A 15,198-nucleotide genomic window follows, 5' to 3' on the forward strand; every position below is an offset into this window, starting at 1 on the left:
ATATATAAAATGTTGAATGAAAAACTACAAAATGATCACACAAGTAAATACATAATGTAAATCACAAATGAAAAGTATTTTAAAAAAATTAGCTGGTTATCTTCAAATGCAGAAAGATATAAGAGGTGTTTTTTTTTTTACTTTTACTGAGTATTTTTTAAAGTCTTAGCAAGTTAGACATGAAAAGTTCTCAGATTTCTGCTGAAAAGAGATGAAAACAATCACTTTACTTTTACTATAAAGAGAAGATCATTTATTTTCTTTATACACACACATTTCTTTCTTTATTTTATTTATTTTTTTTTTTTCGAGGTAGGATCTCATTCTAGCCTTAGCTGACCTGGAATTCACTATGTAGTCTCAGGCTGGCCTTGAACTCACGGCAATCCTCCTACCTCTGCCTCCCAAGTGCTGGGATTAAAGGCGCGCCCCACCACGCCCAGCTCTTTTGTTTTCACCCAAGTTTCTTACCACACACATGATGTATGACAAGATGGCTCCGGAGGAGCCGATGAGCGCGCCCACGATGGTCAGGAGGTTGTTGTTGAGCAGGAAGCCCTCGGCGCACAGAGCCCAGCCTGAGTAACTGTTCAGCACGGTGATGACGACGGGCATGTCCGCACCCCCAATGGCAGCGGTCAAAGTCACACCCTGCGGCAGAAGCCAAAGCAGAACTGAAGTCACCAACACCAAAAACAAATCTCTGATACCCACTGTGTTGGTTCTTCGTCACTCCAGTCCCCCAGTCTGTGCACGTGAGCACCCCATCTAATGATCACCACGCCTCCGATCTGACCAACTCTCCCCGACACAACTGCGGACACGGACACTGCTCATACCTCCAAAAGAAAGCCCTCAGAAGCAGTTATGAGACTTGGGCACATCCTTGGGAAAATGCAGTGAAACTATATCCAAGCTCTTAATAGCTTTAGAATGAATCAGGTACTAAGTGGAGCAGCTAAAACTAAGGCTGTCAGGCCCCAGTCTCACTGACCCAAAGATCTGGACACAGGGGTTGGATGATGAAGACCACTGGAAAGTAACCCTTCAACAGAACAGGATAGCAGATTTTAGGAAGCCCCAAATTCTGTTTAAACACTACCCAAATCTTGGGCTGATACTTCAACTGTAGGCCAGACTATGAAACAATTCTGTTAAGGAAAGAATAACAACACTTTCAGCTGCTGTACCATAAGGGAGCCACAAGATGAACCACTTGAGTCTAACCAAGTTAGCTGCCTGCAAAACCAGATCAATCAATAATAAGTGGTTGTCAATTGGGATGGATGGGTACAACAGAATTCCAAGTGTCTATAAAACATCATTAACAAGGCTCATGATGCAATCCAAAATTATTAAACACAGAAGAGTAAAAAGGATAGTGAAGGAAAGATTTTTTGCTTATCATTTTATTTACACTTTTCTGATTTATTACTATTTGAATATAATCACATATAAATTACATAAGGCAAAAACAATTGCAATAAGTCCAAAAAGGTACTTGCTGTTATGAAGACATTTTCACATTGGCAATAAATACCTATTAACTACTTCTCAAAATAATAATTCTTGTAGTTCGACATTTTTATAATACAGGTTTGATTTGGGAATTTACTAAAAACCTTTTCTGCTTGAGTAAATTAAAAATACCAAAAGCCAGTCTCCTCCCCCTCCCCCTCTCTCTCTCCCTCCCTGCCTCTCCCTCTTTCTCTGTCAAATAAATGAAAAACTATATTTTAAAAAGACCTTAAAAGGGCCGGAGAGAAGGCTTACCAGCAGTTAAGGCGTTTGCCTGAAAAGCCAAAGGACCCAAGTTCAATGCCCCAGGACCCACGCTAGCCAGCTGCACACACATCTGGAGTTCATTTGCAGTGGCTGGAAGCCTGGCATGCCCATTCTTTCTCTCTCTCTCTCCCTTCTCCTCTCTCTCTCTCCCCTTCCCTCCCTCCCTCCCTCTTTTCTCTGTCAAGTAAATAAATGAAAATAAATAAATTTTTTAAATGCCAAAAGTATTTTTAATAAACAAAAATCATTAATATATAAGATAGAAGAAAAATCATCAGCATTCATGTAAAGATAAACTTTAAATTACTTTTTTACGTTTTCATTTACTAGAGAGAGAGAGAGAGAGAGAGAGAATGGATGTGTCCGGGCCTCTAGCCACTACAATCGAACTCCATACACATGTGTCACATGCACCTGGCTTACATGGGTTCTGGGGAACCAAACCTGAGTTCTTAGGTTTCATAACCTTAGCCACTAACCCATCTCTCCGGCCTGAATTTTAAGTTACTTTTTAGTGTCCTAAACTTTCTGTATTAAAATCATAACCAAACTTAGGATCACATAATAATATCATTTTTATACTCTAAATCTTACGCTTTTGAATCAAAAGATTTGGTATTTCATAAGCAATTAGTAGATATTTAACTTTGTGCTAGGCACAACAAATAATTTTGCTCAACTGAAAATATAAATTCTGTCTCAGTACAGAGTAGAAGAGCATAAAGAAATTAATAAATAACACAGAATGGCATGTAAAAACTTCCTACACTAATATACTAAGATATGAAACTAACAAGCACAAACATTCTGTTTACCTGCAACTATGGGAAAGGGAAAGGGAGAACGAACCTGTCACGATGAACTCCCTCACCAACGATGCAGTTTACCGACTGCATTTCATTTTACATAATTATTTGATGTGGCATCACAGGCAAAAGTCGTGGGCAGTGGCTATCTTATCTATAGCCTACAAACCCCAATACACGTTGTTGCCTCACTTTGGCCCAGGCTGGCCTGGAATTCACCATGGAGTCTCAGGGGGCCTCAACTCAAACAGCTCATCCTACCTCTGCCTCCCAAATGCTGGGACTAAAGGCACGCGCCACCACAGCCAGCGGAAACAGGATTTTTAGATCAGGAAAATTTAAGAAGTAGAAACAGGAACAGCCACAACCTCACAATAAATACGTGCTCTTCCATGTCCAGCTGCTTACCATGATGGCTGAGAGGGCAGAAACAGAGCCGAGACAAGTGATCCCAGTGGTGAAGCTTGGGTCAATCATAAAAGGGATTAGCCCACCCACACTGGCAGCCAGCAAGCCTGCATTGAGCACGTGCCTCCCAGGCAGCAGCAGAGGGGCGGATTTCAGGAGACCTAGGCCAAAGCACAGAATACCAGAATATATCTAAATGAAACACACACGCATGTGAAGAACCATACAAAACAAACATTAATGAGGACAAAAAAGTACAAAAGTATGGTTCAAGTTAATCGTTCTTCCTTCTACTTTTTTTTTTTAATTTTTTTATTTATTTATTTATTTATTTGAGAGCGACAGACACAGAGAGAAAGACAGATAGAGGGAGAGAATGAGAATGGGCGTGCCAGGGCTTCCAGCCTCTGCAAACGAACTGTGCGCCCCCTTGTGCATCTGGCTAACGTGGGACCTGGGGAACCGAGCCTCGAACCGGGGTCCTTAGGCTTCACAGGCAAGCGCTTAACCGCTAAGCCATCTCTCCAGCCCTTCCTTCTACTTTTGACAACATACTTTCTTTAATGTCACAAAATCTTACAAAGCAATTTTCCCCACATGAGCAACACCGAAGTTGTTAAGTGTGTGTTTTGTTTACTTGAAACTTCAATGCATTGCCATTTCTGAGTCCATCAACAGAACCCCAGGGAAAAGAATCCTTGTCTGTTAATTGTTTCTAAAGAAAAAACTTAAGAATGTTTTAGGCTTGAAGCTCATTTATGAGTTTTAAGTTCCCCACCTAATGACTTCATTACTGAGAGGCAAGATCATATTTTTATAAGTCAACAATTTAGTTTCTGTAAGGATCAATTTGCTTGTGAAAACACTGAAAGAAAAGAGGCCCTCTGGATATTTTCCCTCACTCCCATTTCCATGACTCACCACAGCAGCAGCAAAAGTTGCCAGGGCAGAGCACTAAAGCCCATACATGTTTTCAGAATGTTCTTTTTCCAAACTTACTCAACAAGCTGCTCTTATTCTAAGAAAGAGTGAATGCATTTCCCTAAACTCTACACAGACATCTCAAAGCCAAGCAGGAAGATGTAATTTTGTTCATATGTGTCATCAAGTAAAAACTAATGTCTACACAAATTTTTGAGGACTAATTTCTTACATTAGCTGTCTGTAGAACAAACAGGCCAAAGCTTTAACATTTCTCTTTTTTAATATTTTATTTATTTATTTATTTAAATTAGAGAAAGAGAGAGGGAGAGAGCATGGTTGTGCCAGGGCCTCTAGCCACTGCAAATGAACTCCAGGTATATGTGCCACCTTATGCATCTAGCTTACATGGGTCTTGGGGAATCAAACCTGGGTCCTTAAGCTTTGCAGACAAATGCCATAACTGCTAAGCCATCTCTCCAGCCTAGCTTTGATAGGTCTAACAATTAAACGGAATTATTTTATGCCGGGAGTGGTGGTGCATGCCTTTAATCCCAGCACTCGGAAGCCAGAGGTAGGAGGATCGCCTAAATTTCAGGCCACCCTGAGAATTCAGAGTGAATTCCAGGCCAGCCTAAACTAGAGTGAAACCCTACCTTGAAAAACAGGGAAAAAAGGAACTATCTTTACGGGGAGAAAATCAATGTATTATACATGTTTGAATGTTGTACAAATAACCTTCACCTAACAGTTCTGTGAAAGTGTTATCTAAAATTGAAATAAGCCCAAAATAATCTGTGTTTACCTCTATGTTTTATCAAATCACTTACCCTGTAACTTTCCATAGGCAACAAGAGACCCACTAAAGGTAACTCCACCAATGTAAGTGCCAAGGTAGGCCACAATCTTAGTGAGGTTTGCTGCTGCGTCCATAGCAAAATGTGGATATTCTACAATGTACTCGGCTATGCAAGTGAGTACAGCTGCCAAACCCACTAAACTATGGAAAGCAGCGACTAACTGAGGTAAATCGGAAATCTGGATCCGCTTGGCAATTGTCAGTCCTGTTGAAAAAATGAAGATCAAAGAGAAATTAAAACTCGACCGACAGAAACAACAATGACAAACACAACACTTAGTGTTTCCATCATTGTAAACAATGAACATTGCCTGGCTCCTGCTAGGGGCTAAATGTTCTACACAGAGCTACAGAGAAGGTAAAGACATACTCTTTTCCTCAGCACATCTAGCTAGCTTTAATGGACATGCAGCACTGGGGCACGCCTCTCCTTCAAACACTAACCAGGAGGTTTGCAGATTACTTAGAGTTCCAGGCAGATCTCCTCAGATTCTCCCCAGGTAACAAGTGCTTGCATCTATGCACATAATTAACAGCTTTCATAGCTACAGGTAGGTAAATAGAAGGAGTGGGGCTTAGAATACTGACTTAAGATCATGCCTATGGGATTTCCCATTACGAATGTACAGTACAACCATTTTCCTTCAAGTGTCTTCCTAGGAATTGCACAAAAGGAGCCTAGCTGCCCGCAGGAAGTATACAATGAAGCCTGCAGCTGGCATGCTGGGATTTAACAAACTACTCATGGAGGGGCATATAAATATGCATGTGGCATGAAGGTGCATGAAACACAACTTTCAAATAATCAGATGCACAGTACTGTTTATTCCCAGTTACAAGTAGATGATTGACTTCCATGAAACGCTTTGGTTGATTTTTGCTAAACTCATGCGTGTAGCAAACCTAGTGTCCACAACATCAAACATAAATACTGGTTAACATTTCATTTGCATTAGAAGTATAATGAGAAAACAGCCATTATGTCTATGGCATGTATATGTAAGATGGACGTGATAACTTTACTCATTTGACAGCCACGTAAAAAATGACTTCCTTCATTAAATCTGCTAACAGCTTTTTCAACAACAAGGAAACAATTTATCCTTTTTTTTTTTTTTTTGCTGCCCATAATGTAATCACTGTAGTCATGGTTTTTTTTCTTGGTTTTTGTTTGTTTGTTTTATTTTATTTTTTGAGGTAGGGTCTCACTCTAACCCAGGCTGACCTGAAATTCACTATGTTTTCTCAGGGTGGCCTCGAACTCATAGAGATCCTCCTACCTCTGCCTCCCGAGTACTGGGATTAAAGGTGTGTGCCACCACACCCATCTTAAGTTATTTTATGTTTAAGCTACATAATTAATATATTGTCCATCAACTTTTAGTGCTAGACAAGAAACAAGTAATACTGAAAGCCCAGATTTGTAGCATGTATTCATTTCCTTGCTGTCAATACCAGCAAAGACAATTTCAACCTGCCAATGTGACATCATTGAATGTGGAGTTGGGGAAAAGTGCATAATAGCTTACTATTACATTATAGTTACACCATACATATGAGATATAAATAAATTCAACAGTATACCTATTAAAGTCTAGTAAATCAATTATAAAGGTATTTGGCTTAGTATTATTACCTTTGTTTTCAATATAATTTAGTTGTACGTAATTTTTAAATAATGACTACATTTGAAAATCCACTCACAAAATGCCTGAAAATTTAACAACAGTTGCAGTAAGAATACCACTAAACAAGATTAAAACAATGACTTTTCTATTCAAGTATGCCATCTTCAAAATTCATGAAGCAGACTCTTCTACTGTTATTTATAATGAACAGAACAAATGATGAGCCAATATATAATACATACGTAAACATCTTAATCCTTCATTCTGGTACCAGCTAAGTAGGTAGCAAAGAAAAATAAGAACCAAGTGCCACAAGTTTTTTGCCTCACTCGAACTAAGTTGATACACTTTAGAATGCTTTCAAATGTTGGTACATGGGTGATAATTATATACACAATGATAAACATAATATTTGTTGAAACCATGTCTGTTAAGACAAGTTAATTCCTTCATCAATATTAGTCTCAAACAAAAACTTATATATAGAAGCTTAACTGCCAGAAAAGGTCTTACTTCTAACAAATTACTGTATAATTACACAGACACTAAATAACAAAGTTACAGTCAATAAAGGAGCACATACAGCAGTTCTACAGGTTTAATTGGGCCATGGTGTGTATTCATTACAGAATATGCTATATGGATTTTATCTCAGGAACAGTAAACCATACCTATAGGACAAGTATGCCATCAGGTTTGTATAAAGTACACTCTGCTCGAGGATAAAACTACCTGAAAGCACATTCCTCAAAATGTATGCCCATTGTTAACGATACATGACTATACCCTTAGCTCTCGAAGCCTAAGATACATGAAGGACGAGAGCTCATATGAAGGCAGAAACCGCACGCACTTACCAATGGCACCTCCCAATGCCATTGCTCCAGACATCTGAGCTAACAGTTCCGGATCTGGTCTGAGGCCCCCAAGAGTGGCTGCCAGGCCACCAGCAACTCCTATCATGCCCAGTGCATTGCCAAGACGAGCCGTTCCCTGTGTAGAAAGGCCAGCCAGGGCACTGACACAGCACAAGCCGGAGCCCAGGTACATGATCTTTTCAAAGGACAGAGAAGAGCAATTGTGAAAACCTTGAGTCTGCTGGATTAGAGAGGACAGCTCTTGTGCAGCATCATTCTCTAAGACAATGGAAGTTCACATAACAGACAGACCCAAGCTATTCTTTTAATATTTCAATATATTTTCCTACCCATTAGGAATGTTAACATTTTAAATACTATTGGTTCCCTCTGGATTTAACATCATGCACAAATACATATAAAGGTGTCTAAGTTTAATAGAGTGATTGCTGGGTCTGAAAATACTAAACCTGTCAAAATGCTCTAAAAGTGCCAACCCCTAACAACACAAGTGCCAGGAACCTGTGTGTTACTTATACTGTAAGCATCTCACAAAATCCACATTAAGAATCATTATCCTGGGGCTAGAGAGATGGCTTAGCGGTTAAGCACTTGCCTATGAAGCCTAAGGACCCCAGTTCAAGGCTCACTTGCCCAGGACCGATGTTAGCCAGATGCACAAGGGGGCACACATGTCTGGCATTCATTGGCAGAGGCTGGAGGCCCTGGCACACCCATTCTCTCCCTCCCTCTCTCTCCCTCTCTCTCTCTCTCTCTGTCTCCCTCCCTCTATCTCTCTCTCTCTCTCTCTCTCTCTCTCTCTCTCTCTCTCTCACCTGACACACCCATTCTCTCCCTCCCTCTCTCTCTCTCTCTCTCTCTCTCTCTCTCTCTCTCTCTCCCCACCTCCCTCCCTCCCTCTTTCTCTGTCTGTAGCTCTTAAATAAATAAATAAAAATAAACAAAACCTTTAAAAAAAAAAGAATCATTATCCTCATTTTACAAAAGGAAAAAAATCAAAGAAAGTTGCATAACTTCCTCAAAGTAAATGACCATTAAATAAGAAGTCTGTAATTCAGACATGGACCTCTCTGACTCCCTGCTTCAACTCCTCTCAAATGTAGTTTATCATTCCTGTAATACTACATGTTGGGAACACAGAATGAACCAAGAGAGGTGTCATATCACTGTCAGAGAGGTAATAGCCCAAGGACCATCACTGGAAAGGAATGGAAAACACATCATTAAGATAAAAGTTGAGGCTTTGTTACATTCAACCTGGGAACTTTCAAAGTTCAACATGATTATTTCCCTCTTACTACACAACTATAATTTTTAAATTATCTTTTTTAACAAATGAATTTGCCCAACAAATCCTATCAACAAGAGAGTATATGCTCAGCTAGTAGAGGAAGAAGGTATAAAAAGAGCTAATAGTACTTAATAACGAAAAGTTTACAAATCAATTACTTATGTACCCTTACAACAATCCAAACAGATGCATAAAGAGGGTATAATACCCTCTTAATTCTTTACATGGGAAAAGCTTAGGAACAAACAAGTCAGCCCCTGTCAGCAGGCAAATCTGTCCCTAGATCCTTCAGGTACAGAATCTGTTTGAACAAGATGTTTCCAGGTTGTAGATTCTTGATCGTTTGAATTTTGGTAATTTTGTTAAACCTAATAGGCAGGAGAACACGGTAGTGTTAATAACATCCAGAGTCCTCTTACTTGTTCAATGTTATAACCACTGTAGAGAGCAGCTAGATATCCACCCACAAAGGTACCAGCAGGGAGCAGATACAGGTAATTATATTCCGGAGGATCTGTGGGACGCTTGAACATGTCCAGCATTCTCTGAGTCACCAGAAAGCCACCTTATCAAAGGAAATACAAAGGTATCTCATTGAACAGCATTTTTTCAGAGTGCTACAATGTCTATATTTTAATCATCTAGAAATAAAAGTAACTTTAAGTAACATTTAGAACCTCACAATGAAAGTCATCCTATTATTAAAGCCAATCCATTAGAATGGGAGAAAGGGAAAAAACTAAACATATTCAGGAAGAAAATCTTCTGTCTGAATGCAGACTTCTGCATGACTAAAAGTAAACAGTCATTCAAACAATTTAAGACTATAAAGGATCAAAGATCAGAAGCCAGACATGATGGCCCATGCCTTTAATCTCAGGCTGAGGTAGGAGGATTACTGTGAGCTCTGTGAGTTCGAGGCCACTCTGAGAATACAAAGTGAATTCCAGGTCAGCCTGAACTAGAGTAAGACCCATCTCCAAAAACCAAAAAGGAAAAAGAAAAAAAGATCAAAGATCAGTATTTTTTCCTAATAGGTTATTCTGTCAGTCAAACTCTGTCATACATGATAAAGGAGAAAATGCTGTATAAACTGACACCAGGTTTCTTGGATACATTAACAAATGTTTAGCTATAAACATATATGAGCGATGGGATAGCCTTTCAGTTTTTGGTAATAACTTCAATAAAACAAAAAACTAAAATTTTATCTAAAATTACGCTCGTTTAGTGATGTCACGTGAAAGTGCTACATCAACATAATTCAAAACTTGCATTCCATTGCTTTCCAATTAGCTCACAGCAAGACATCATTGTGCTCATTTCTAACAATTACAGATAGAGGAAAATTTAATTTTCCTGCACACATGCTTTTAAAGGTATAGTTAAATTCTTAAACTTTAGATGAGTTGATATTTGCTCCTTATGTGTCCTTTAAAAACTGTATTCCAGGTTCTTTCCTCAGCATCCTACCTGCAATGTTGACTGAGGAAATGAACGTTGCAAGAGCAGCAAGACCCTGAGAAGTTGTACAAGGGTACAAATGTCCCCCCATCAATGCCAACCCGCCAACGGCAGTCAGACCTAGAAAGGAAATACAGTGTGATGAGTAAGTGTGGCCATATCTCCTAATCTGGCCTCCTGTATCTGTATTCAGAGGCATTCCCTATATCAACTAGCAGGCAGCTTTCTCCTGCCTTCCTTAAAATGATACAAGCAATGTTCCTGGTGAAAACTACTGACAACACACCTTCAGACCTTCCTCCTGTGGGCAAAAGGTTAACAACCCTTTCCTCTTTTGGCATAAGAATCTGACCTTTATTTAACTTTCTAGCTGTGTTTTTTCTCATAAAGAAATAAACCAACACTGTGACGGAAGCACTGCTTGTAACATGGATAGCTTGAACTGGACTAGAAATAATCACAAATACTTGAGGAGGATGCCCCAGCCTTGACCTTTCCTGAATATAGTACTTTATGCAACTGGTGGTGCTCCCTGAAGAGATTCTAGAAGCCATGCCTAAAACAACATTCTAAGAGCTATCCATGCACTCTGTTGCCTATCCAGTGTGGGGGTTACTCGCCACACATCTACCTGAACCATTGTTGGGGGCAAAAAGAGGAGTTCCTCAGGAACTCCAGGGTCTATCACTGACTGTTGCGGGGACTCTGACTAAGGAGAAATGCCTGACGCTACCCCTCAGCACAATGACTCCTCACCCCTAAATGTCAGGGTGAACCGGTGCCACATGTGGCCACCTGCAGCCCTTCTAGGGTGACACTTCAATGACTCCAAGAAGAGTCCCTAGAGGATGTGGCAACCAATTCTGTGAAACATTCCCTGGTTTCTACATCTCACCAGTAGGGTCCTTTCCTTCAAGGAATCCTACCTGGAAGGAGTATTAGTGGACCCACACCACTTGGAGTGGGAGCGGCTTTTTATACTGTTCGCTGAAAGCATTTCCAGAGCTGAAAGGCCTGTAACAACACAATTATGCATCCAACATGCAGAGAACAAACCTGAGATCGCATTAGTCACAGACATCAGCGGTGAGTGGAGGGCAGGGGTCACACCCCAGACAGTGTGGTACCCCACAATGCCAGCCAGGCCAAATGTGGTCACCATCTGAGAAAAGGCCAGACTGGGAGACAAAATGCCCAAACCCAGCATCCCAGTGAGACCTAGAGAAAAAGAGAGTATGTGAAATGGCACCCCATTCCTCAGAAAGACTAAAAGTTCAGTAAACCCACATATGAGCATGTGGAGCTGTCAGGATCTGACATTCTATTCCCCTGCCAGTAATGAGCAGCTTGTTGTAAACACATGTGACTGCCGAGAAGTAGGGGAGGGACAAAATCAACTTTCTGACCACCCCCCAGGTAAGTCCTAGAGATCTAGTGATGCTTAGGAGTCACCTTAGTAACGACTTGCACGTCTCCCTATGTGTAGCTTTGTCTTCTTCACTGCTTTAATGTTCAGTAACAACGCACATGTGTTTACACAAGCTTTTCCATTCGAGAATCACAGGCCTAACTAGACAGGAGCTGCAAAGCACTGCCTACTTGGGCAGGACATAACCTTTATAAGACAGGACTTTTATGAGGCCAATTTCATGTCACTCTCAGATTTGGCTGAAGAAGAGGGGTTTTAAAAGGGTAGGACAGATTTCATTCACCCCAGCAACTCCCCAAAACACATGGCTTCCACCCACCCGGGATTGAAGTTTTGCAATTGCTCCTGAATCTGGACTGGACGTACTGCTGGCCAGGGCAGTCAGCTCCAGCCTCAACACCAAGTCAGCAAACAGGGTTTTACAAAGAAGAAAAGTGCACAAATTAAATTAAGAATGTGCAGAATATAAGCAGTAAGTTCCAAACATCCATCTTTAATTATCGCCTCCGTAGTAGCATACATGTGCACATTATTCTGCCATAGCAGAAAGGGTTACAGAGTGATCAGTACAAGAGGAAGAGACTCAGCTACGGGGGAGCTGGAATTACCTTCCCAGACAAGGGACCTTGGTTCCTAGGCTGGAACTATAACTTTATAAGCAGCAGAACTGAAGGGACATCTACAAGTTGACATTAATTTTATTTTAAGTTATTTTATCATATTTATTTGAGAGAGAAAGAGGAAGAGACAGAGAGAATGGGCATGCCAGAGCCTATAGCCACTGCAAACAAACTCCATATGCATGTGCTACCTTGTTTATCTAGCTAGGGAATCAAGCCTGGGTCTCTGGGGTTCACAGCCTTAACCGCTAAACCATCTTTCCAGCCCTAATTTTATTTTAAATCATTTAGCAAGACTGAAGTTAATTTTTATTTTCCTACCCATATTCAGTATTTCCAAGGTTCTAACACATGGCTTGTTAACACAACTGGGTGGGGGGGAAGGAATGCCAGACACAATGTTTTGATGAGAGAAGCTGTACATGGTTGTGGTTAATCCTGTTTTCTTATGCCAGCGTGGCAGGTTCAAACCCTCACTTTGTTGCTTGCTAGCTGTGTGATCTTAGGCAAGCCGTTTAACCTCTCTGTCTTCATCTAGTAAAGAATATAACACTCTTCCCACCTTACTGAACTTCTGTAAGGTGTGAGCGGCTAAGGCGTGTGGTGTATGTAGCAGAATGCCTCATATTCACTAAATGCTGGCTCTTACTCCAATGATACTAGTTAAGGCAGCAACATTATCCTAACCCATAGTCCTTTGTACAGGGCATCAAAGATACCAATCATTTTACATATATGAAGGGCTTTTTAACGTTTTATTTGTTTTATGAGAGTGAGAAAGATGGAGAAAACTGGCACACCAGGACCTTTAGCCATTGCAATACAACTCCAGACATGTGTGCGACCTTGTGCGAATGCAGGACGTCACGCATGTGTCACCTCGTGCATCTGGTTCTAGGGAGTTTAACCTGGGTCCTTAGGCTTCGCAGGCAAGTGCCTTAACCACTAAGCCACCCCTCCAGCCCATGAAGAGCTTTTTGATCAAAAATTAGTTAGCTAGAAACACCTTGCCTTAATAAATATAACAGAGACCTAGAAAAAAAAAATTATCCCACATGCCTGGCTACATTTTCTTATGAATCTCAACCAGAAATGGAAATTCAGAAGCCTACTCAGAAAACTCCATGTGCAATATAATAATCTAGGTTCCTTTTCTTCAATAAGGAAGTGCAAGTCGGGACACTGCTCATCCACTCAGTGTCCACAAGCTTCTTGATGATTCTGCTGAGCCCTGCTCTTTAGTCAAGGAGAGTGACATCGCCTCACAGTATCTGCTTCCACAGGGGAGTCGGGAGAATGCTGAGCCTTCAAGAATCCTGTGTGCCTGACACTGCTCGTCTTCGTTCTTTATCGTTTTCTTTTGTTCTTACTGTGGCACTAAGCAGTCCTAAACATGTTTAACTTAGCCTATGAGAGAGAGGCCAATTTAAAATCAAATGCCCACATTTTAGCCTCTTATGATACATAGCCAGAATGAAAAATATTTCTCATTATTTTACAAAAATTCTTTGGTCTTTTCAGGGCTGGAGAGATTGCTTAGTGGTTAAGCACTTGCCTATGAAGCCTAAGGATCCCAGTTCAAGGCTTGATTCCCCAGTACCCAGGTAAGCCAGATGCAGAAGGGGTTGCATGTGTCTGGGGTTCATTTGCAGTGTCTGGAGGCCCTGATGTTCCCATTCTCTCTCCCTCCCTCCCTCCCTCCCTCCCTCCCTCCCTCCCTCTCTCTCTCTCTCTCTCTCTCTCTCCCTCCCTCCCTCTTGCTCTCTCTGTCTGTCACTCTCAAATAAATAAATAAATAAAAATCTCAAAAAATTTTTCTTTTGTCTTTTCACAAAGATTAATTATTGAAAAATCAAGAATTATGGTAACTCCAAAGAAAGAAGTCAAAATTAAATATTACAGTTTTAAGTAGGTAATTTAGAATGCTAGTCTAAAGTTCAAGGCTATAATTTATGTCATCATATTAGTCATTCTTCAAGGCAAACATCTGGTTCCTCAGTCTTACCCAATTATACAGATAACCACAACCAATGTTTTACAAAGAAAAAAGTATCTACATGCATTTATCCCTGGCACAACCTGATACTCTACACTACTCAAAAGACCTGATGCAGATGATATTAAAAACTATTAATGGCTGTATTCCATCACCTTTTCCCTTACGTGAATGTATGTTATTTCACATGCCTTTACTCCAGTACTTAGCACAATGCCTGTGTTATCTGGGTTAATCAATGCGGTCTCCAAGCCCAGAGGTGAGACAAATAAGATGGGAAAAGTCAGAAAATGCCACAAAATGCAAAGAAAACAAGAGCACTGCATTGACTAATTGTGAGAACTGGAGCACTCCATACACAGCTCAGTCAGAATGAAGTCCTGATAGAAGGGATATTCACCTGCTGTATACACAGACGCCGTCGTCATTGTTTTCCTGAATGGAGTAACAACGGCTGCTTTTTCAGCATCCAGCTCAGCCACTGTCTTCTGCTTTACTGGGGCTTCTTCAGGAATATTTTTTGGTGTTGGAGCTGGGAAAATCACATTGCCATCCTAACAAACATTAGAAAACAACGTTTTTAGTAACAGTCAACTTGGCATCTCAAAACCATTTACAGAAGACAGCTTATGTTTTTAAAAGAATCTGCTCTTTGAAATACAATTTTACATGACTATGTAAATTCATACAATTTATAAAGTGAATACATAAAATATATGTTTTATGTTTTTTATATGTATATAATTTATGTGTATCCAGGATACACATGGAGTATAGGTCAAATCTTCAAAAGTATGTATGTACAGAGGACATTAAATTTTTGCTTTATCTAATTGATTTGTTTGTTTTTGTTTTCCAAAAGCAATATATACCCTAAGATTAATATCAGGTCAACCTGAGCTACAGTGAAATCTTCCTTGAAAATCAAAAAAAAAAAAAAAAAAGCAATACATATTTTTCAGTGAGTCATTTGTACTTGTCTTTGAGATATATTTCTTTAAATCATACTGTATTTTTTAAAAAATTAGCACATAGACACTTTAGTAGACTATATCTCTATTCCAAAAACGGATTCTTACATGAACAGAAATTCTGAAACAAATGTACATAAAA

General features: G+C 40.1%; 1 protein-coding gene across 3 annotated transcripts in view; it reads right to left on the minus strand.

Moving 5' to 3' along the window:
* Nnt (nicotinamide nucleotide transhydrogenase) overlaps positions 1-15,198 on the minus strand; it is a 97,067-nt gene that overhangs the window by 35,057 nt on the left and 46,812 nt on the right. For all 3 annotated transcript variants that reach the window (XM_004664954.2, XM_045138912.1, XM_045138911.1), the window contains exons 10-17: positions 14,486-14,639; positions 11,097-11,258; positions 10,050-10,160; positions 8,996-9,141; positions 7,265-7,460; positions 4,751-4,984; positions 3,000-3,160; positions 472-651 (exon numbers count right to left, since the gene is read on the minus strand). In XM_004664954.2, coding sequence (XP_004665011.1) covers positions 472-651; positions 3,000-3,160; positions 4,751-4,984; positions 7,265-7,460; positions 8,996-9,141; positions 10,050-10,160; positions 11,097-11,258; positions 14,486-14,639 — 1,344 coding nt within the window. The remainder of the gene's footprint in view (positions 1-471; positions 652-2,999; positions 3,161-4,750; positions 4,985-7,264; positions 7,461-8,995; positions 9,142-10,049; positions 10,161-11,096; positions 11,259-14,485; positions 14,640-15,198) is intronic.

Source organism: Jaculus jaculus, chromosome 20 (assembly GCF_020740685.1).
Source record: "Jaculus jaculus isolate mJacJac1 chromosome 20, mJacJac1.mat.Y.cur, whole genome shotgun sequence".
Lineage (NCBI taxonomy): Eukaryota > Metazoa > Chordata > Mammalia > Rodentia > Dipodidae > Jaculus > Jaculus jaculus.